We start from the raw sequence: 24,910 nt of genomic DNA on the forward strand, positions 1-24,910 counted from the left end.
TGAATTTCTAACATTGTAGCAAATCTGCTTCCTTTCAGTCTAAATTTTAGTTTCAGAAACAAAAAGACATGAGCTCGGACAACATTGATTCTATTTGAATGAAATAGGAAATTATTTCCTTTTTACCAGTCTTTGCATTCCTTCATTCGCCTGTCCATTTAATTAGTTCATTACAGGAGAGTACAGCACCTCTAGTATATATGAATAACCGACCCTACACTTACGGCGGGTCAGTTTAGAGAATTCGTTAAAAAAAAAAAGAATCTGAGGGGACCTTAAACAGGGAGAATTTGTAAACTGCACATAGACAGCGGATGGTCAGTGAACAGTGAGGCTGCAGCGCTAACCACTGCGGCACCATGTCACACTCCAAAATGATTAGGATTGTCTTAGCTGATTGTATTTGTGCTCGTTTTCCCATATAAACGCAACGATTTGGGGGTCGTACTCTCGTCGCACTTTAAACAGCTCCGCTGGGACCAGTTTTATGACTTTATCGCGATTTTCTTCATATTTTTTAAGGATTGTTTTGCGTTCATAGTGCTATCTTCAGAATCCCGTTGGGGTCTTTGGGGCGCTTTCTGTCGGTCTTTCAGCCAACGCACTATACCACACTGCGCTAGCATGGCACAGTGTGGACTCTCAGGCTCCATCGTTTCAATCAAAGCACATTAGAAGCTTCAGCGCGAATCTGGCAAAGAGTAAGGTACGTGAGGAGGGTACAACGCGACGTGAGTCGCAGCTTATATGGGAGACATTCCCCGTATCCCCTAAAGGCGGAGAGGTTTAGCGATCTGCCAGTTCTTTGATCTGATGTTAAAAAATAAATAGCCTATGTCCGATTGTCTGTCAGGTCAAACGTGCACGTCATGTGTCGTGTCTTTGTGTGAGTGCACTTGTCCCTTCGGTCTCATTGCTAGTTGCATTAAAACAGTGTTTTTCTTTAAACACAATAAATGCCGCCCCGCAGAACCGGTCGAAGACAATTTGGAGCACTAGGGGATGTGGACGGACATCGCCCCTCGGTGTCCCTAGTGGGTAGTCGGTGTTATGATTGGACTCGACGATCGGTCCAAACCACCCCTGGTATCCGAAGAGCGCACCCTTCGGTAGCTCACACTGTGACTCTTTGTGTAAAAAACACGCTTATATTAAGTTAAAAAGTGTACTTAAAATTAAAAAATATGTCTCTCACACATCACTCGTAAATTAAAAGCGTGGGCGCTTTTCATAAATCAATAAAATCTTAACAAAAGCGCCCACGCTTTCATTTGACGACTGATGTATGGGAGACTTACTTTTTACTTTTTGGTACACTTTTTAGCTTAATATAATCGTGATTTTTAAAAAGTATATATATATACAGGTATATGTGGTACACTCAGGAAAAAAAGAGTGGCCGCAATAGTTTATCTTATTAATGTAATCACCAAAAGTGAATACTATTTGGTAAACAAATGGGTCCCTGTTGTCGATTGGACCATGAAAACGGACTGTAGCATGAGCAGTAATTGATAGGAACGTGTTTCACACTGAAGTTCAGTCAGGGTTACAGTAAAGGGATGAACTTCGGGCCGTCCCTCAGACGCAACTTGGACAACAAACTGAAAGCGGTGTGCTCTCATTGCTTCTCCACTTTACCTATTTCACAGGTTAGTGTACAATAAGTTGGAGTATTTTACCTTTTAACTGAGAGTCAAGAATACTCCGAACATGACGGTAGTATGCTAATATGAATTTCTACAGAGGCGCGAAGTCAAAACTCGCTAAATGCAGGCGGCAAGCTGCTTGTTTGCAGAGACTGCGTCGCTGCGCTGTAGATAGACGGCGGTGCTGTAAATCATCAAGAGTGTGGCTTTTTAAATAGCTGCTCGGCTCCTAAACACTTGGTACTCTTGTTAAATGTATATTTTGTAAATTGTATTAGGTGTAAATAAGTTATAGAATGGCTGAAATGTTGTGATGAATGGTTATTATGTTGTTATACATGTATAAATATGAAACGGGCAGTTGTGAAAGTGTTTGAAATATGATAATAGTAGCATTGAAGGTTTTTGATTAATACTTAATGGTGATGTTTCATACCTTTAGAAATGTTATTTTAAAAAATGGGTTATATAATGAAGAGATTAATTGTGCCTCTGCATATAATTTAAGACAGCACATAGCTTTATTTGAATGCGGTATTTCTGTAATCTTTTTCTATATCACCCTAGTGGCTAGGGATTGCTTACTGTATATACATGTGTATGTGATCTTGTTTATTGAGACTCTTGGTGGAATGAAGAGTACTTTATTAGGAACACACCTGAGAATGTGAATGGCAAATATATATATGCAGGATTATGACTTTATTGAATGTGAATAAAGAGACGCAACTTGGACAACAAACTGAAAGCGGTGTGCTCTCATTGCTGTTCCTGCTCCACTTTACCTGTTTCACAGGGCCAAAGACCTTGATTTACGTCACCATTGAGTGCCAGTGGAGTTCAGTTCCAGACCTGGTTGACGTAGCTCATCCTCTGCTGGAAGTTCGTGTTCACTTCGGGATTTGCTACTTTCGTCATTTCTGTTGCTGTGGCCCCTTAGTGGGGCCCGTAACACACACACACACATATATAAAACTTTTTACTCTTGGGTTTAGCGCTGCTGCCTCGCAGTTAGGAGACCCGCGGGTTCTCTTCCCGGGTCCTCCCTGCGTGGTTGGCATGTTCTCCCCGTGTCTACGTGGGTTTCCTCCGGATGCTCCGGATTCCTCCTACGGTCCAAAGACACATACAGGTTAGGTGCATTGTCGATTCAAAATTGTCCCTAGTGTGTGCTTGATCTGTGAGTGTATGTGTGTGCGCGCGCCCAGTGGTGGGCTGGCGGCCTGCCCGGGGTTTGTTTCCTGCCTTACGCCCTGTGTTGGCTAGGATTGGCTCCAGCAGACCCCCGTGACCCTGTAGTTAGGATATAGCGGGTTGGATAATAGATGGATGGATAGTCTTGGGTTTGTTAAATTATAACTTTGTAATCAATATTTTAACACTTCCTTTAATATTTGTATCCGTTACTAGCGACATCTATAGGTGAAATCCTTATTCTCCTTATTAAAATTTCATTTCTAAATTAACATGGATTATTTGATCAATTAGTGAAACTGATTATTGATTCATGTATTGTCATCGGAAGTGAGTAAGTGTGCAGAATTTCAAATCATTCGGACAATAGGAAGTGGGTTAAATATCGATTACAAGATTTGTACCAGACATCAAACAGGTGAAAGATGCGTGGTTATATTATTATTATTACTATTATTAACAAATACTGCGGACTGTAAGAAGCGCGCACCCCTAGGTGTACGGAGCGTGCGAACTTTTACTTTAATAAATGACGCTCAGCAGATAACGTCGCCGATAAGAGCTCGACGTCCGAAGCTGGGGTCAAATGACAACGCCCATGGCCGCCACCTGTATCGCCTAATGGATTGACAGGTGGTATGAAGATTTCGGTACCCCGTGGAATCTGGCGTCTCTTCTCAATTGGAGTATGCGCACAACGTTTTGATTGTCACTTGTCTTCCCGTGTTCGCCCATCTTTGCACTCCGTTTCTCTTTTGATTTATTATATTTTTGAGTAATTCTATTTGCCCCCAACACACTCTATCCTTAGCTGCGCGTTTGGTACACTGTCCGTAAATTGGAATTTTGAGCATAAAAACTTCGGTATGTTTTTCAATACTTCACTGAATTTTAATAAACAGGCCAGCAGTGTTATAAGGACCTGGAAATAGTTCTCGATGTTTTTATCAGCACTCGTCTTGACTACTGGAATTCCCTTTATATGGGGTTGTCCCGTTCCACAGTTTCTAGACTTCAAATGATTCTAAAAGCAGCTGCTCTATAGAGTTTTAGATAACACCGCACTTCTGTTCCAGCTTATTTGCACTGGGCACCTGTGAAATACAGAGTTGACTTTAAAATGTTGCTGTTTGTTTTTAAAGTACTTCATGGATTAGCCTAACGCCCAATACATTTCAGATCTGTTATTTCCGTATTCAGACCCCCGTCACACCCTTACAACAGCTCCTCTCAGTTTTTACTCACGTCTTAAAACCATAGGCGACCGACCGTGCTTTCTCTGTAGCTTCCTCCAGAGTTTGGAATACGTCTCCCTTCTAACATTAAGTTCTGCCCTACTATTAAATCTAAATTAAACACTCGTGTCTTTTCTATTGCTTTCATTTCAGATTGAGGTTCTTGTTGTTTTTTGTCAAGTCCACTGTTTCTTTTCATTTAATTTTAATAACTTCTTTTTTCTGGTTTACTGTATTACATTTACTTTAATTTTAATGTTCTTACTTCTTTTATGCGTTTTCATGTTGCGTATTTTATATTATACTGTATTATTCATGTTATTTTACTTATGAACTGTATATTACGATGTATGTTGTATCTGTTATTCATTTATTTTATTCTGAAAAACATTTTGAGTCAGCTCCTGTTGTTTTTAAATGTGCTATACAGTAATCATAAATCAACTGACTTGACTAAACTTAACGCCTGCTCCGTGCAAAAATTCGTCCTATTGGTCAGGAATCATGCAGGCGCAGCCGCCTGTCTACCAGTAAATACGCCCGCGCAGCTTCCTGAATATGAGTAAACATGCATGCGCAGCTTCATCTGTCAGTAAACATGCACGCGCAGCCATCCAGTCCCTAGTAAACACGCACAGCCCGCCAGTCAGCCATTAACACGCACGCGCATCCGCCTGACTATCAGTAAACACGCACGCAAAGCCTCCTGCCTGATGTTTTCCACACGCACGGCGATGTCATGAAGTCTGTGGACTAAGGTTGCAGGTGCATTACACGTTATTGTTGTTTTACTGGAATTCTCTGTGATTTGACGACGGCAGTAAACTTTGTTAAAATGGTATCGAAAAATGCCGCTTGTTAGTTGTATATACAGTCGTTTTGGCGTGCGCGCTGTATGTTCTGATGTCAAATTCCTCAACAGGAGCTCATCAACAAAGAAAAACGGAAAATAAGATTTAGTAAAATGTCAATAAAAACAATTTATGACTCGACATCCAATAACTCTGGACAAAGACGTTTAAAAGGCAAATCGTTAAAATAAATGTACTAATCCACTTTCACACTATACGTTTTCCCTTGCTCTTAAACATTTAGCAGGAAGTTTTTTCTTCGTATGGATAAAAAGAAGAAAGAAATTCACGGCAAAGGCTTTGTTGTTGGACCCAGCTTTAACCTCTGCCACGTTATTGATTAAAACCGTTTGAATGAAATACTTTATTCCATCAAAAAAAAAAATCCCTTACCTCTCATGCCCACCACTTCATCCCTTTAGATTTAGGAGTGATCTCATGTTTGACAGCACGTGTCATTATCCTATAAAACTCAGTTTTCCTGTATATTATATGCACAGTTGTTCATGGAAGATTAAAACTGATCAATTGTATTTTAAACAATTGTAAAAAGTAGTCTATGGCATTCATTATCTGCAGTGCTATCTTGTAAAATGAACATCTGGTAGTTAAAGCTGCGTATATTTTCTTTAATAAGAGTATCAGGCAGTCATCTGTAGCACTTTAATATCTAATGTGCCCCTGCATCCCTTCAACCAGCAGGGGGCACTTATTTCTTCATCTTGACCTTTGATTTAGAAATGCGTGGCACATCTTCTGCTTGCAAAATGGAACATTGTGGAGCTAAAATTGTTCAAGATTTATTTGAAGAGACAGTAGAAAGCCTTCTATGTCAATTTCATGTATTATGTGCCTCGCCATCCCATGCAATGGAGGGGACACTCATTTCTATACTCTGAGCAGAGCTTTAGAATTGTGTGCCCCCTGACTGCTGCTTACAAAATGAGTACTGGAGGCCTAAAACTGGGCCAAATGTACTTAAATTGCTTGTCTTCTAAATTACTGTGCTCCATTGTCCTCTCTGCTCGAAAGGTACTCTCATTTCCACAGCAGAGCCTTTGCTGCAGAGTTGTGTGCCCCCCTGTCTGCTGTTCACAGAATGAACACAATAGCTAACATTTGTTTGTGATTGGTTGTTGTTGTTTACCATGATATGAAAATATTTATCCATTGATCTTCTTTAAAAAAATTAAATTTCTGTTTGTGGACAAATTAACTGTTTCATATCATCATATAGTGCCTTTCACATCTATCTATCTATCTATCTATCTATCTATCTATCTATCTATCTATCTATCTATCTATCTATCTATCTATCTATCTATCTATCTATCTATCTATCTATCATATAGTGCCATTCATATCTATCAATCTTTAGATGCATCAAAGGACTGGTTTGTAAATCTCTCTTTTTATGGTTAATAGAAATCACAAAATCCACATTTTAGAACACAAATTGCACTGATTACATTAATATTACATGCTCTTTGCAATAATGATGTTTATTTTATACATTGTGCTTTTTAAATAAATTTTAATTTCATTTTAACTTTAAAAGATAGACGTTACCAAATTTCCGTGTCCTTGCTTAAACAGATAAAAATTTAAAAAGTGCAATTATCTGAGGAAAGCCATGCGATTATTATATGCAACATAATCATTGCGGTACTCAAGCCCCTTTAAACTGCTGATTCCACAAAGCAGAAACAAATGCCAAGCGGGTTCTCATGTCTACATTACTCTGTTCACAGGCGGACAGCGTCTTGGTGTTTAAAATTCGGAAGCATTTATCTCACGATATACTGTATGTGGCCAATTGCGTTGATATTCACAGAGTTTGTGAAGAATCTTTACCTTGAAATATTCCAAACGGCAGGTAATTTGCTGTAAGATTTTAAAAGTTGTTGATATTTTTTTGTGTATGCTCCTCAGTTTACTAGTGTGCCCTACTAAAACTGACTCACACATCGTTATAGCCAATCGTATGTGCTTGATAATATTTAGCAGTGATTTACTGTTTTGTGAATATTATTATTATTATTTGTTTTGTTCTTTATTTCGCCTTATACAATTTCTTGTGTTAGGAATTTGTTAGTTTTCGCATACCCCTTGGGGTCAGAGCACAGGGTCAGCCATTGTACAGCGTCCCAGAGCAATTGTAGGTTAAGGGCCTTGCTCAAGGGCCCAGCAGAGTAGGATCTCTTTTGGCAGTGACGGGGGTTCGAACCGGCAACCTTCGGGAAACCAATGCAGATCCTTAGTCTCAAAGTCACCAATCCGATTTATGATAAACGTTCGTTTAATATTTCTGTAGGCACAGATTTTTTTTTTCCTGTTTTGCAAGTTTTAAATTCGGGATAGTCTTTAATATGAACCGGCAATCCATGTAGCAAAACAATGATGGCGATACTGGAAACTTTACCTTTACCGCCATCTACTGTTTATTATAAAAGGTAATATTTTTTCCAGGCTATTTTACACTAAGCGTTTGCAGATGAATGCTGTTTTATAGATGATTTTATGTTTTGTATTATGGTATTTACTATTTTTAACGTATTCTGTGATGCATGCAATGAAAAGTATTATTACTGAAGCTGGAATTCCAGTACAAAGGGCAAACTGTAATCAATTTTGATTATAAACTGGACCGAGCCGCATAATTTTAAATACACGGTTTAAATTAACCAAATGACCTAAAAAGTGATTCTACACGCAGATTGTCTGAAGATTAGTAATATGTTCACAACTTCGAATATAGTAATAGAGTTCTGTACCATGTTAGCTATTTATGGATGCATTGAGAAGTGAAGCAAAAAATTAATAATAATAAAAATAATAATAATAATAATATTTCTTTACACTTGTATATCACTTTTCTCACTACTCAAAATGACCCTTTAACTGGCTAACTGAGTCGATCACAACAAGCTGCCTTTCCAGGCAATTCAGGCCCCTTCTTGAGGCATAGGTCCCAAAAGCTGGTATATTGTAATCTTCTCATTAACTACGACATTTTGCTTCACTTCTAATGACAAATTAGAAAAAAACCCAAACTCTTGTCAAAGCTTAATTGTACTGCGCTGTCTCATTAAAAAAAATCAGGGTGAATAATTGTGTTGTAGCAGTAAATCTTTTCCGTATTCTCTCCTTCGTCAGGAATATCCCAGCTTGTTTGTGACCATCATTCTCACTGCATGAAGGCAGCGGTCAGCCCTCAGTCTTGTCCCCAAGTGTGACAGCAGCTGGCTGTAATACCTTAGATCACCTGATAATGGCAATCAGCTGACACAAATCAATGAGGCACAAATCAAAATGGAACCACAGATGAACCTGCAACAGTCAGCTGTTTATAGTCACACTGCTAACTTCTGTGTTTCATATTAATATCCACTATTTTCACTTTTTTATACAACTGAATAGATTATTTTTCTTTTCACTTATCTGCCATACTACACAATTAAAACTAACTGATCTGGGAATTCTCCTTGCAGAAAGGTACTGATGTCCAAATAAATGTTCTCAATTTCTAAATGTAACTGTAACTTCTACAGGAGTATAGTGTACGTGTTACAAGATGGCAGGTTTGTGTGCGCAGTGTGCGTGTGTCATTTGTGTATCAATAGAAGATCTTTGTTCTGAAATGATGAGGCTGCCAACATTGACGTTGACTTCTACGAGTTCAGCCTGCTGGTGTCTGCGACCTCCACCTGTGGCTTGGGAAGAACAGACAAGAATTCTATGGAGCTTGTTGATGTGACAGTAAGCTTCAAAGTGTTTTACATTTTTGGAAAAGCCACAAAGCTGTAAACTTCTAACAGATGTGTTTTGATCAGAGCTTTCATGCATACAATTAATGCTTCAATCTACATGTTTATTGGTTTAAAATAATAAAGTATTCAAATTCCAGCCAACGTGGGGCATATTTGGCAGTTCAGCAGCATCTAAGACCCAGGAGTGCAGAGTTAATACATTTGACTGCCACAATAATGTGCAAATATTCTGCAAGGACTGCTAGGGTACTTGCAAGTTGAGCAAACGTCGTTCTAATTGGCCAATGTCATCTAGTTTTGGGAAAACTTCAATTTTTTTAATAAACAGTCTGCTTTGTTGAGGTTAAAATCATTTTACATTTTAAATTAAATTGAAAAGTACAATTTTCTAAATAATGGACTCAAGCGCAGTAATACATGTAAATGTCACCAGTTATTTTACTCTGTTGTTCTCCATTTATATTTTAAACTTTCTTTTTGATATTGAGCTGAAAAAGCCTCCAGAATATACATTTTCTTTGTTTAAGTTGACTTCCTGAATGGACCCAACACTTAAAATATGAGACACTACAAATCACATACAAAAATATCTTTCAGTAGACATTTTTAAAATGTCCTGAAAATTGGTAGTCTCCATCATCTATCCAAGGTTCACAGGCATAGGCCACAGAAAATGCCAGTCTAGCTAGTACTTGGCACATTCGCACTTGTTCACATGACTGCAGTTTAAAACTGCCACCTAACCTGATGCCAGGTCTTTCAGATGGGTAGAGAAACCCAGAAAATGTCTTAATGGACAGAGGAAAAAAGTAGAAGAAGACATACACTGAGAGTGACCAAATTTAGAGTTGATATCGAGCCTCTAATTCTATAAGTGGTAGTAAAAATCCAAAAGTATTTTAAAAAGCTTATTATAAAAGATATTCATAAACCTCTAATTTCTATGGCTCCCCCATTTTACGGATGCCCTTAACATTTTGCTTAATGGTTAAGCCAGCCCTGGGGCTCACATTTCAACAGGTTTGCTCCAGCCTTGGAAGTGAGTGTCCCCTCCAGTGGATGGGATGCTGTGGCATAGTGGAGAAAAAAAATAATTATATAGAAGACTACTTACAACATATTTTAATCAAGTCTGCATAATGTTACCTCTCCTGTGTTGTTTTTGTAAACAGCAGTCACTGGGCCTGCAATTCTAAGTAAGGCTCTGCTCCAGCTGAGGAAATGAGTGTCCTCTCAAGTGGATGGGATGGCGGGTCACATAACACATGACATTGCTATGGAAGGCTTTTTACAGTTTCTTGGAATATATTTTAAACAATATTATCTCTCCAGTGTACAGGTGGAAGGGGCAAACTAAATATGAAAGTGATATGGGACTCTGCCTGAGAGAGTTAAAAAACATTTTAATTTTGTGGTGTTAATTTTGCACGGGAGTACATAACAAATGTTATAGACTGCTTCCTACAAGATTTTAAAATACATTTGATCAGTTTTAATCTCCCATGAATAACTGTGCATGTAATATACAGGAAAAGAGAGGTTTTCTTTGATAATGAAATCTGCTGTGAACAACAAAGACAATAAAGTGAAATTTACCTGCAACCTTGGGGCGCCGACTTCATGACATTGTCGTGCCTGTACATGTGTATAAAATAAAAAGTTTAGTTTGGAGCCTCAGCAAATCTGGACAACATTCATTGTGTTGTATATTTTCCTGTTGTGGTCCAGTTATATTTCCCTACTCTGTTTGTTGTCTTGTGTTACCATCAGTGTAAGCCTCTCCCAGTATTCATTGTGTTACTGTGAGAGGTGGTTAGCATACTGTTATTCTCTGTATGGTAAAATTCATTAAATTATTTGAAATTGCTTGACTTCATTTTGGTTATGTGTTAATGTGAGCGTTCAACAGCCTTTCCACATGGTTTTCTTTTGTTGATAGGAGGAATCACAGAGCTTGAATTGTCACTTTTTCTGTTTTAATCTTTCAGGTATGTTACATAACCATGCAGAGCTCTATATACAAATAAAGTATGTCATTGCAATTTAGATTGATCCAGTATTTGTTGTGTTACTGTGAGAGGAGGAGGAATCACCTAGCTTGGATAGTCACTTTTTATGTTCTGTTTTAATATTTCAGACTATTAATAAAAACAAGAGAAAACATCAAGAACTAAAGGGTGCTTGCATTACTCCTTCTTGGCGGTTTGTATGTCACGTTGCATACATATCACAACGCTGAAGCTTTGAGTGTTAACCGAATCCAAAGGCCAGGACGCGGTTGGTTAAACCTGCTAGCAGGTAGGTGGATGCACATGCATGTGTAACTAACAGTAAGGCCGGCATTGTGCATGGAGCATGCGTTATATCAAAAGAGTGTCGATGCGCAAAGATCCGCAAACCGCAGGCGCAATAGCGTATAATCGCCTTGTGTCCCGCCTAGTTCACCTAAATGGTAGTGCTGGTCCTGCTTCTGTACTAGATCTCGATCAGCCAGTCAGAAAGCACAAGAAACAAACTACAATGTAAGTGAAGAAGTATACACACTACCTCGTACACCACAGATTCCTCAACTCCACTCATTCAGTCCTTTCCGTTTCATTTCCGTTACATGAAGTGACTTCATCTGTCAGTTTTAACACTTAGAATGAGGTCCATTTGCGTTTGTCGAGAGGTTCCAAATAGTTCAACATGCATCTGCCAGAAAGGTTCAAAATTAGTGTGACTCTTGTTCAGGAAAAAACAGGCACACGCTCTTCCTTTTAATTTATAGTGAAACTGAAAACAAAACGGTTCATGCACACACAAAATACAATAATAATAAAAGTGTGTCAGTGATGAGGTCTGCGGTAGGAGTGACGGATGCATTCAAGTTGGAGGTGCGATTACATCAGGGATCGGCTCTGAGCCCTTTCATATTTGCAGTGGTGATGGACAGGTTAACAGATGAGATTAGACAGAAGTCCCCATGGACTGTGATGTTTGCTGATGACATTGTGATCTGTAGTGATAGTTGGGAGCAGGTTGAGGAGACCATGGAGAGGTGGAGATATGCTCTAGAGAGGAGAGGAATGAAGGTCAGTAGGAACCAGACAGAATACATGTGTGTAAATGAGAGGGAGGTCAGTGGAATGGTGAGGATGCAAGGAGTAGAGTTGGTGAAGGTGGGTGAGTTTAAATTCTTTGGATCAACAGTACAGAGTAATGGGGAGAGGTGAAAAAGAGAGTGCAGGCAGGGTGGAATGAGTGGAGAAGAGTGTCGGCGGGAGTAATTTGTGACAGGCGGGATTCAACAAGAGTGAAAGGGAAGGTCTACAGGATGGTAGTGAGACCAGCTATGTTATATATGTTGGAGACGGTGGCACTGAGCAGAAAGCAGGAGACAGAGCTGGAGGTAGCAGAGTTTAAAGATGCTAAGATTTTATCTGGGTGTGACGAGGATGGATAGGATTAGAAATGATGACATTAGAGGGTCAGTTCAAGTTGGACGTTTGGGAGACAAAGTCAGAGAGGCGAGATTGCGTTGGTTTGGACATGTGCAGAGGAGAGATGCTGGGTATATTGGAAAAAGGATGCTAAGGATAGAGCTACCAGGGAAGAGGAAAAGAGGAAGGCCTAAGCGAAGGTTTATGGATGTGGTGAGAGAGGACATGCAGGTGATGGGTGTAACAGAACAAGATGTAGAGGACAGAAAGATATGGAAGAAGATGAGCCACTGTGGCAACCCCTAATGGGAGCACCTGAAAGAATAATAATAATAATTAACAAAGTTGATAATACATACAAAAAAGAAAACTTTTTTACATTTTTTAAAGTTACTTTACACTTAAACTTGGGTACATAATGTATGTATGTAGGGTCAGAACATGTCTGTCTAGAATCTGAGAGAATTTTATTGTCACACCAGAGGTGCAACTGAACAATAAGCATTTTCCATTTGCATATTAGCTTATGGGTGGGTTGGGGTTAAGATAGAATCTTCTATTTTCTATGTGGCTGTAAGAAACCTTCATTCTATTCAAATTAATAAAATAAACCATTAATTATCTTAATGGGGTTGGCTTTTGAAATGAATATTAATTGGGCAACTCACTTTCCTTAGGCTTCCATGTCATCAGAATTTGCAAGTTAACAGAAATAGTTGTGTTTGTGGTACACTGTTAGCTCTGAAAAGTGCAGCTTTTCCGAGCTCTTGAAATAGTGCAACCTTGGTTTTGGAGATCCCTTACACCCCCTACAGACTGATATGTACAGTATGTATGTAGGTATGTATGTATGTATGTATGTAGGTAGTCTGTGATATGGTTTGCACATTTGTAGCTAGAGATCCACAAAGGGAGGAAATGAGTCCCGTATCTTAAATAGTTTTTTATTCCTAAGCTTTGGACAACCTGCCAGGTGTCATCAGAGGAAAATGATTTGACTTACAGGAATCAAAGGCAATATACTGTATAGCAGGTGAAAGGTGGTGGGGGAGATTGTACGGTTGTAATACATAAAGATCAAATCCCGTTGTAGTGAACATTGAAGTAATGAAATTTTCAGAATAACAAATACTTTTTATTGGCACGGACAAATGTTTAATGCATTCTGTTTTGACATAATGTAAATTTCATTATAACAAAGGTTTTTTGTTTTTTTACCAAAAAAGGCCACCGACGATGATAATGCAATGCAAAAGTACTTAATGCCGTGCCTACATTTTTTGCCAAGTCTGCGGAGCCGTGCAACAGACTGCCTCTGTCTTGTTAGATCAAAAGAAGATGACAGTCTGTCGCAAAACTTCCTGTCTCGGGCAGTCTTGGCGAGATTGTAGGCACACAGCACATGCATAGCAGAATTCAGATTCCGCGTGCTCCACTGAGTGTCCGCATGGGTAGTTGTGTCATGTGCAGATCCTGTACTGTTCTGTACTCATACTTGTATTTGTCTCTCTATATATAAACAACAACAACATTTATTTATATAGCACATTTTCATAAAAAAAAATGTAGCTCAAAGTGCTTTACAAAATGAAGAATAGAAAAATAAAAGACAGTTATAAAATAAAATAAGTCAACATTAATTAACATAGAATAAATAAGGTCCGATGGCCAGGGTGGACAGAAAAAAAAAAAACTCCGGACGGCTGGAGAAAAAAAATAAAATCTGCAGGGATTCCAGACCATGAGACCGCCCAGTCCCCTCTGGGCAATCTACCTAACATAAATGAAACAGTCCTGTTTGTAGTTAGGGTTCTCACGGAAGGATTTGATGATGATGGTCACTTAGACTTATGGCTTTCAGTCCATCAATGTTGGAGCATCATAATGCTTTGAGTAGGTGGTGGTGGCGCAGGAAACCGGAAAAAAAAACAGAAGAGAGAGTAGTGGTCAGTATGGACTTTAGAGCCACTATGAATAGTTATTATGATGAATTGAACATACAGAGTATCAGTATTAAGTTAAAGTGAAGTTATGAAAAGGCCATGTTAAAGTAATGTGTTTTCAGCAGTGTTTTAAAGTGCTTTACTGTATTAGCCTGGCGAATTCCTATTGGCAGGCTATTCCAGATTTTAGGTGCATAACAGCAGAAGGCCGCCTCACCACTTCTTTTAAGTTTAGCTTTTGGAATTGTAAGGAGACACTCATTTGAGGATCTAAGGTTACGATTTGGGATATAGGGTGTCAGACATTCCGATATGTAAGATGGAGCAAGATTATTTAGGGCTTTATAAACCATAAACAGAATTTTAAAGTCAATTCTGAAAGTTACCTCTAACATCTTACTTTGAAGTAGAATATTTTTGGCTGTTTAAGGTGCGTTTTTTTTTTTTATATACAGGTATTGTCAAGCTTGGATCGCAGAGTTGCATGAGAGACACAAAGGTGAGTTCAGGTTTCTTCTTTTGGCTGCTCCCATTAGGGGATGCCACAGCAGGTCATCTTTTTCCATATCTTCAGGTTTCCAAAGAACAATACAGGTACTTCATTAGTAAATATAGAAGGCAGCTCCAGACACAAAGCAATCGTCCTACTTTAGCTCTCATCTTCAGATCTGAAGAACACCAGCGGCTCAGGATGCCCGCTGTAAGCAGACCAGGAGAGTGTGAGAAAGAGCAGGTCAAAGCCCGATGTTAAATGTTCTAAACATCATGCGACCAGCACGTTAAGCCTGATGCTGCAGAGCACAACCAATTACTTTGCCCTCAGTTTACTGTTTACCAGTCACGGCAGAGCTGCTGCAGAGCTGTCCTTGCACCACTGCCGTTAGAGAAGGTGAATTGCTGGCGGTCCTGGTCAAAATAGTATCGTATTTTGCTCAAATTCGTTATAACAAAATTTCATAAAATACTTTTATGGTCCGATGAATTTCATTACAACAGGATTCCACCAATATACAGTATACAGTATCTACTTACAGGAGTGAACAAAACTAGTTTTACAGTTGTAAGTATGTGAAACAGAGTTTTTTCTAAAATTTTTTATTTAATTATTATACTTGACTTTTTGGCTTCTTTTTTATCTTCTAACTATAATTATTGAAGTGAGTTTAGCAATCATAACCTGCATGCCTTTTTCCATGCAGACATTCTACCTTTGCCCACCCCTTTATTACATACATCTGGAAACACTGATCAGTCAAACATTAGAACCACCTCCCTAAAATTGTGTAGGCTCCCCTCATGCCGTCAAAACAGCTCTAACCCCTCGAAGCATGGACTCCACGAGTCTTCTAAAGGTGTGCTGTGGTTTCTGGTACCAAGATGTTTGCAGCAGATCCTCCAAGTCCTGTAAGTTGTGAGGTGAGGCCTCCATGAATTGGATTTGTTTCTCCTGCACGGCCCACAGATGCTCGATCAAAGTCACATCTGGAGAATTTGGAGACCAAGTAAGCACCTTGAACTCTTTGTCACGTTCCCCAAGCCATTCCTGAACATTTTCTGCTTTATCCTGCTGAAAGACGTCACTGCCATCATGAGATACTTTAACCAAATAGGGGAGTAATTGGTCTGAAGTAGTCTTTAGGTAGGTTGTGTGTGTTAAAAGTAAAATCCTCATGAGTGTCAGGACCACAGCTTTCCTAGAGGAACACTGCCAGAGGCTCACACTGCCTCCACTGGTTTTCCTTCAATAATGCATCCTGCTGCCACCTGTTCGCCAGGTAAATGACACACATGCACACACCCAACCATCCACATGATCTTAAAGAAAATGGGATCAATCAGAGCAGACCACCTACTACCATTGCTCCATGGTCTAGTTGTGACATTCGCGTGCCAGTGGCTCTGCTGTCCCATACTCAATATGCTGTGATGTCCTGTGTGTTCTGATACTTTAACTCCATTCACTACAGTGACGTGGTCCCCGCTCTCCAGGCTATTACCTCATACGGGTTCTGGACTTGCATCAAGTTGCCTTATCATATCAGAAACTCTTTTTCTTTTTAATTTTGAGCAACTTCTCTTTTAGTGTTCATCTTTTCCTTTTATAATTAGAACTATCCATACAAGTATTCTGAAGGTTGTTTTACACTGAAGCTTCTGCAGTAAGCTCCAGTAAGCAAATTGTGTTATTTTCCCACAGATGATGTGGACACTGTTGACTGCTCTGACATTTCTGCTGCTGAGTGATGTCTGCTCAGATTCTGCTTCTATGGCTTCTCCTGTCAAAAACCTGGAAAACATCACAGAGGTGCCAGAAGCTGAAGCAGGTGAGGTTTGCTGAGGTGACAATGACAGGGCCACTTCTACACATAACAATTGGAGTGCAGACTTTCTGAAAAGGGGTCTTCCGTCATCTTCAGTAAAACTCCAAATAACATTGTGAAACACAGGACAGAAAGGTCATTGGGTGATGAGATGTAGATAAATTGGTGAAGATCAGTGATATATAGTAAGGTCGCTTGAAAAGTGAAAAATCTGTGGTCCGGCCTGCAACAGCAGAGGTTGGACCCTCTACACAATTTGTTTTAAAGCAACCTTCCTCAATCCTTTAAAATCAGGACAATTAAAGCAGATGGTCTTGCAAAGTCCATGCTGTGCCTCGACGCATGCTGTGTGTCACATGAATGTAAGACTACACGACTGGTGGTCTTAAGGCCATGTCACATTAAAAGACATTTGAATCTCTTTTCAGTTGCAGAGTTGCAAAACCTGTGTGTACAAGCGCGTAGGTTCAAAGTGATTTGAGATTTGTAAGGGAATTTGGCATAGTAAGCGGGTTTGATAGAGTTTTAGAAATCCAATATTTTTATTTTCATGTGTGTATTGTAATGTATGGCACACAAGGACTGGCATCCCAGCCGGGATTGAATAAAGATCCTTACCCAGCCTGGAAGCCAGTGCAATGGAAGGACAGGGGGAGATGAACACTGCTGAATATTTTCTCCACCAGTACACCAGATGCTAGTCTCCCTAAGTTAGGATTCCCACACAGACACCCACAGAGCATGCTGGGATCTATAGTTCCATAGAGGGAGCTGTTCGGATTCATAGTCCCTTCTTTCAGAGACCTCTGGTCAACCCAGAAGCACTTCCAATGGGCTATGCCCTAGCACTGGAAGTACTCCCAGGTCATAGATAATAGATGCCATTCGATTTCATCAAGGCGAGACGGAGTCTGGTAGAGGAGCTTGATAACGCTCGTCTGGGAAGTGACGAAGAGAAGGGAGAAGAAAACGTTTGATTTGCTGTGCTTCATTGGGAAAAAGGAAAAGAAACCTTTTAAATGTATTTTAAGAAGGTTTAGTTCCACGCGGGACTGTTTTTGTGGGTCAGGCACAGTGGCGTAGTGGTAGCGCTGCTGCCTCGCAGTAAGGATACCTAGGTTTGCTTCCCGGGTCCTCCCTGCTTGGAGTTTGCATGTTCTCCCTGTGTCTGCATGGATTTCCTCCCGCAGTTCAAAGACATGCAGGTTTGGTGCTTTGGCATTCCTAAATTGTCCCTAGTGTGTGCTTGGTGTGTGGGAGTGTGTGTGCCCTGCGGTGGGCTGGCGCCCTGCCTGGGGATTTGTTCCTGCCTTGCACCCTGTGTTGGCTGGGATTGGCTCCAGTAGATCCACATGACCCTGTGTTACGATAGAGCAGGTTGAGAAATGCCTGACTGACTGTTTTTGTGTAGTTGTGTCTAGGGGTTTTTGGCTCAGTGGCTCCCCCTGGTAGTCGCAGTATGCTGGTTTTGACTTTTGAGCATAAGCTTGATGGGATAGGCTCCAGCTGCCCAGAGGCCCAGCTCTTGATAAGAGGTTTAATATGATGGATGGATGTTTTTTGAGAAACTGAGAATAAATAAATAAATTAAATAATTAATAAATCAAGCCGCTGAATATGGTAATTTGTTGTCAAGAAATTTCAGTAGGGCTCTGTAAAAGACCAAAATCAAAAGACAAATTACAAAGTCAAAATACTACCTTGACACTTAAACTGCCAAAACCGGCTTTGGTCGAGACCTAGTGCAATTTGCCAGCATGCCGGAGCCAAGTATATTCGGAAACGTACATTCATTGAACGCCGCAACCGGCTAAAGTCGCATGCCGAAGCTGATCAGTCAGTGCCTTACATTCGTTGAGCAGCCAGCTCATGACCACTGGTGTCCCCTGCAGCACTGCAGCATCACTGTCCCTGGCATTCAGCTACTGCACTAGACTAGCCTGCAAGCATCAGCATTGGCATCTGTGTGTTTACATGCAGCCAGTTCAAGCGCAGTTGGCTCGGTGATTTACTGAATTTCATCAATGGTGTCAATTGCACCTTGTACATTTAATAATAAACTGTTGCAGTAGTTTTTTAATAGTTTTTAAAGTTCATTGGAAGTGTGTAAAATGATCAGTGTTGCAGTAACTGTGATGCTCTTTGCATGAAAAAAGTGTTCTTTTAATATTTCACATTTTCTTTGTGAATTGTGATGTTTATTTAAAAAGTGCAGCAAAAAAGCATTTGGTGTCCAGGGGTGCATTAACCCCCAAGTATGTGGCAGTTTAAGAGTTAAAGTTCAGATGCTAAAACTATCCATCCACCCATCCATTATCCAACCCGCTATATCCAACTACAGGGTCACGGGGGTCTGCCGGAGCCAATCCCAGCCAACACAGGGCGCAAGGCAGAAAACAAACCCTGGGCAGGGTGCCAGCCCACCACAGGAAGCTAAAACTAATAAATTAATTATACTAACTAAAAAAGTTAAACACATGGCATGCAAGAGGTTTGTTTTCCCATACAAATCTAGAAGCAGGAATGAAAGGCTTACTGTACCGCCATCTTTTATAGGTTTATCAAGTTGTTATTGTGACATGTACAGAAGGCAGTGAAATTCCTATTTTCATGTGCTAATTAACACAAAACATGAGTGTTGGGTGAGATGACATAATAAATCACATGACATACCAGCCTGTAAACTGTATGGCCACACCTTGCAATCCGAGAATATAATGTCGGCACAAAATCTTGCACAACATGGCAGCCAAATTGATGGCATTTTCTTAATGATAACTTGCACAAGTACTTTACAACCAAAAGTTAAATTTTCAAAATATTCAAATGATTTAGAGCAGAGAAATGACAGCCATAATGCAGATTCAGTGAAATCACTGGACTCCGTTTAATTTTTTTCTATTTCTTCTTATCTCCACAGAAGAGTTGTCTGTTATTTCAGTTCTTAAAGAAGTCGCTTCCCCACCGGATCTCAATTCCAGCTTCATGTTGCAGAACACATCACCTCAGCGGAGGTCACTTGATTCAACTTCAGTCTTTGGCAGCACCATTAACCTGCAGTGGGTCCCCTTCACAGGTTTTGTTCCCAAATACAGGGTATCCATCTGGAATAGTTATGAATCACGCACAGACTATGTCTGTAAAGTCAAATGTGAACCTGGATTCTACAACCCGAGTAAAGGTTCAAGATGTTATTATGCTTATGGTGGAAAAGAGTATTATTCATATTCATTTGACTTTTTGGTAAACTGGGACAATTTTGAGCTTTTAGAGTGGGTGCCAGGATCATATGGCTCATATCCAGCATTAGCGGTCAAGGTCTGTGAAGGTTACGACGTCCTCGTTGGTAAAAACAAGTATGGCTTAGGTAAGGTGGTCCCAAAGCAAAGCAGCTTTTACTTGCCATGGGAGGGTTATCAGTATGCTTACTATTATTACGATGTCCTCTCCATCAACAAAGGATCTTACAGTCAGGAGGTCACTAATGTCATGTATGATACTAATAAGGCAAAAGTCCTTGAACTGCCTTTTGAAATGCTGAAGATGTCGTCATTGGACAACTATGAGTGCCAGAGCGTAAAGAGAACTGTAACTTTAAAGGGAACATCATTGAATAAGTATGAATGCCTGAGCATAAACAACATTTTCACCCATGACTTAACTACGGATGAGAACCACTGGGATATCCAGCGTTCAAAAATGTATGGAAAATCCATTATTTTCTCTGCTGGAATCCCTGAATTCCACTCTGGGTCTGTCAGTGTCTCCATTGAGACACAGTTCAGGACTACCTTGGGCAAGCCATTAAACATATCTGACCACTACAAAGTGTCTGTTGAAATGATTGTAGATCCTAGTCACTCCTGCAAAGTCAAAATTCTAGAAAAGAAGGTGACCGCCAGTATCCCTTTCACCGCCAGGCTGAGTCGCTTTTACTCGAGTGGCAATAGAGCAAGTACCAGCATTGTCGGCCAATATCATGGAATGCAGGCTGAGAATCTAAAAGCTGTGGTTGAGAAATGCGAGCAAATCCCCAATGCTCAACCCTGTCCATCTGAGGGATCTGGATAGGAAGTATCACAGTGACATTGTGGCATCCCTTAATTGGTGCACTTGCATTCACATGTAGCCTTGTAAACTTCTTAATGTAAATGAGCGTAAATGAATTGTCTGCACTGAACTGCTGTCTGTCTGTTCTTCCAATTAAAAAAATAAGATAAGAAATCTAAGTGTTCTGGTGTTGCTTGTTTCATTTTATATGGCATTCATAGGTGCTGTCTGTGGTTTAAGGGCAGTTGCCCCCCAGTATTAAACTTGGTAGAAATCTAAGCGCAATGGAGTGCTTGTAATTTTAGTGAATTCCCCCCCATAAGGTCAGAAGAAGAGACAGGTGGGGGGATGAAGCTGCAGGTAAAGTCCCAATCACATTGACATGATGTTTCCAGTGGTTTTCAATCATAGACTTTATTAACATAATCTTATGATTTGTCATCATTGGATGAACGGAACTCACTGAGTTTGTTATTGGATTGTTCTACTCTTGCATCCTTTAACTTCAAATACACAAAGAGGTAAAAGTGTTCATAAAAATCCAAAAATACACAAGAACCAATGAAGAATGATGCTTTTACGGCTTATTGCTTCTCAGTAGTCCACATAGGGAGTCACTATCTATGGCATGAAAAACAAGTATCATGAGGTTCATCATACTGGGCCATACCCCTCAGCCTCCAACATCTTGTGAGGAAAAATGGTGGTAATCTCCTCATGGTGGCTGCTCTGTACTGTATTTACTTTATTTCTAATAGCAGTAGAAGAAAATTGAGTAAAGTCTGGATATTCTGGTCCATCCTGCAGGGAGTTTGCATGTTCTCCCTGTTTCTGTGTGTGTTTCCTCCCACAGTCCAAAGATGTGCAGGTTAGGTGGATTGGCCATCCTAAATTGGCCCTAGTGTGTGATTGGGGTGTATGTGTTTGTTCACCCTACGATGCATTGGACCTGAACTAAACCTTCTTAAAATACATTTAAAAGGTTTGGATTGGCGCCTAGTCCATGATTTGGTCCTGCCTTGTGCCCTGTGCTAAGTGGGATTGGCTCCAGCACACCCATGATTCTCTTTAGGACTAAGTGGGTTGGAATATGACTGGACTGACTGGATATACTGCATATACTTTTAGAAAGTCAAGTCAAGTTGGGGAGCATGCACTGGTACAGTGCATTGCCGCACCCACTACACAACAAAACAACTCGGGATCCCGGTTTGCAACCCCCCAGGTAGACACGCGGTCCGGAAATGACCCTCTATCTGCCGCGTCCAGGTGTTATGTGGGCAACCCCTTGGTCTGGTCCAGCCACTCGGGCCCCCAGAAATGAGGATTTTACGAGCTGGATCACCCTCGGGGAAACGCGCCACATGGCCGTAGTGCCGTAACCGACGCTCCCTCACAATGCTTTTAGAAAGCTTACTTAAAATTATCAGCAAGCTAAAAAGAGGACATTATACTGGGCGTGTTTAGATCAGCAATCAGACTGATGCATGAGCTGCGCTCATCGACATCCAGATGAATTGGTCTCCCTCTTGCTAAAATATCTCGGTCTTTGATGGCGCACCCTCGGATGGTCCGTTATTTACAGCAAAAATACATGTGGGGATTCAGACCTTGTGACAATACAGACATATGATTGGTTAGCCTTCCAAGTGATGGCTGGCTCTACCCAAAAGCTTTGATCCTTCCATTTAACTGTGCAATCTCTTGCTGTCTCCCATTCTTTACATATTAAGTTATAAATTGTCTGGCCATTTTAAAAGTAAGAGTATGCTAAATTCCTTAGATAAGAAGACACATGCATTAAAAGTTATAAACTATTGGTCACAAGATCCACCACAAGAATGTACAATTATTAATCAAATGGATGAATGAATGTAAATATAGTTCGCTAAGGTATATTGCCATTGCACGTTAGCCAAATTACCTTTTGAGGTTCAGTAAATGCCTTTGTAAATTAGTTGGCTCCTTTACAGTTCATCATAGTTTGAGGAAAATTTTAAAACTTTATAACAGAAGAAATTTGCCTTTTCAAAGAAATCCTTATTTTTTCTCCCAGGAAACTGTCTTTGATAGTTGCAGAGCACCCCTGTGACCAACAGCCTGCCAAACCCAGTGACTTGTCCGGATTTTCTCTGAAGGCGCAGTGGCAGCTCAATGTACACGACAGCACACAACCATCTCTATTAAAAGTTATCTTTTATTCCATTTTAATTTTGCTAATACAAACAAATGTGGCGGTGCAGGTCCTACTCCATACTCCCTCTGCCCGTTTTGGAAGCCTCTTGAACCCAACACCGTCGGTAATGTTACACGATAAGCTGTGCAAATGGGAACAAAACACTTTTGGAGCAAAGGGAAGGTGCAAAGTGCTTTTATTAAAATAAATGACCAAATAAATAGTGCAGTGCTCAAAGTTAAGTAAACAATCTATAAAACAAGGTGATGAAAGTGGAAGTTAAAATCCAAAAAAAAAAAAAAAATCTTTTAAAACGAGGTTAAAATCCAACAGACTGAAAACAGTGCCTTGTTTTAAATACCCGGTGCCTTCTTCCTTCTAACTGGCAGCTCTCTTGCTTATCCCAATGGGCTTTGCAACGGGGGAGTCACCCAACCTGCAGCGGACCTTCTCCTGGTCCGATTGCCTTCTGTCCCTTAGCACTGTACGGCTACTTTACTGGACTAAGACTTAGGTTCCCCAATGGCCAGGGTGCTCACTCTGAGGCTCACTCTCCAAAGTCTCCTTAACTCCTGCTGCCTTCTATGGCCTTACGTGGCAAATCATCCTCAAAACTGCTAAACTGAAGTGATCGCTTCTTTCTGCCCCGGCCGCAGACTGTTGGCCACACAGTCCTCTTTAGGGTTTCTTCTCCTAGCTGCCTACCTTCACCAGTGAACTTGCTCAAATTCATTTGCACTAGCTCTCCACATCCTTGTTTCTCCCCTCCACACTCGTGCTTTTCCTTATTATAATGGAGACGTGGCACAGGTGTGGTGATTAGCAGCTCCCTGCATCAATTACAGACACCTGCGATCACACACCTGTGCACTTCAGTGCTGAATCCCCCATGCCCGCATCACGCCCGGGAACCGCTCCAGCCACACTACCACGACCCCTCTTTAAGCCACAAGTGTGACGATTATTTATTTAAAAATCAGTCATCCATTTAGAGCCGTGGACATGCTATACCACAGCAAACTACAATCAACTGTAAAGAAGTTACATATTTACAAAAGCATTTAAAAGACCCTGGACAGCAACATATCTATGCATTTGCACTCTTCCTTCCTTTTGGTTAATAATCATACAACCCCAAATCAGAAAAATTTGGGACAGTATGGAAAATACCGATAAAAAAAAAGAAAAAATCATGATGATAATGAAATTGACTTTTCTTTCATTGCAGACAATATGAACCCATGATTTTCCATGTTTTGTCTGCTCAGCTTCATTTCATTTGTTATTTGACGTCCATTCCTGCATTTCAGGCCTGCAAAACATCCCAAAAAAACTGAAATTAAGTGAAACAGAGAAACTAAAACTAAATAAAAATTAAAATCTGTGATATGTGAACAAACTAAAATGGGAATGAAAATTGAGTGAAAATGAAATAAACTGAGCGTTCAGTTATGTTGCGCTGTTCACTATGCGGTGACCTTGTACCTTGGGCCTGCTATAGTCCCGTGAAGGACCATTGTTTGTTTGTTGAGCACATTTGGCTCGTCGGGTTGAAGCAGTAAGCACGTGTGGATGATGATGGCGAGTGACATGTGGAAATACTTTAATGACAGCGCAGATTATAATAAAAGCAATTGTAGCGTGCGCGAAGAAGAAAAAGAATGTGGTTTTTAGTAAGTGGGAAGAACATTACAAATCTGAGGGCTCATTTAGCTCGACATCTTCCAATGATTTTACAGTCGTGGCCAAAAGTTTTGAGAATGACACAAGTGTCAGTTTTCACAAAGTTTCCTGCTTCAGTTTTTTTAGATCTTTTTGTCAGATGTTTCTATGGTATACTGAAGTAGAATTTCGAGCATTTCATAAGTTTCAAAGGCTTTTAAATTACAATGACATTAAGTTTATGCAAAGAGTCCATATTCGCAGTGTTGACCCTCCTTTCTTTTTCAAGATTTCTGCAATTCACCCTGGCAGGCTCTCAGTCAACATGCTGGGCCCAATCCTGAAGGATGGCAGCCCATTCTTGTATAATCAGAATTTGTGGGTTTTTGTTGTCCTCCCGTCTCTTGAGGATTGACCACAAGTTCTCAATGGCATTAAGGTCTGGGGAGTTTCCTAACCATGGACCCTAAATTTCAATGTTTTGTTCCCCAAGCCACTTAGTTCTCACTTTTGCCTTATGGCTCGGTGCTCCATCATGCTGGAAACAAACAGACAGAAATCCACCAATTCTGACAAACTCCAAGCATTTTATGCAAGAATGGTCTGCCATCAGTCAGGATTTGGCCCTGAAGTTGAT

The 24,910-nt window shown here is 40.3% G+C and overlaps 1 protein-coding gene across 1 annotated transcript; it reads left to right on the plus strand.

Moving 5' to 3' along the window:
* The first annotated feature begins 1,567 nt into the window (after window positions 1-1,567).
* LOC120529413 (natterin-3-like) lies at window positions 1,568-20,592 on the plus strand. Its single transcript, XM_039753190.1, has 4 exons — window positions 1,568-1,652; window positions 14,520-14,563; window positions 16,262-16,388; window positions 19,306-20,592. The coding sequence occupies exons 2-4, from the start codon at window positions 14,549-14,551 to the stop codon at window positions 20,454-20,456; spliced, it is 1,293 nt and encodes a 430-aa protein (XP_039609124.1). The 5' UTR covers window positions 1,568-1,652; window positions 14,520-14,548; the 3' UTR covers window positions 20,457-20,592.
* The last annotated feature ends 4,318 nt before the right edge of the window (window positions 20,593-24,910 follow it).

This window comes from Polypterus senegalus, chromosome 5 (genome assembly GCF_016835505.1).
Source record: "Polypterus senegalus isolate Bchr_013 chromosome 5, ASM1683550v1, whole genome shotgun sequence".
In the NCBI taxonomy this organism is placed as follows: Eukaryota; Metazoa; Chordata; class Cladistia; order Polypteriformes; family Polypteridae; genus Polypterus; species Polypterus senegalus.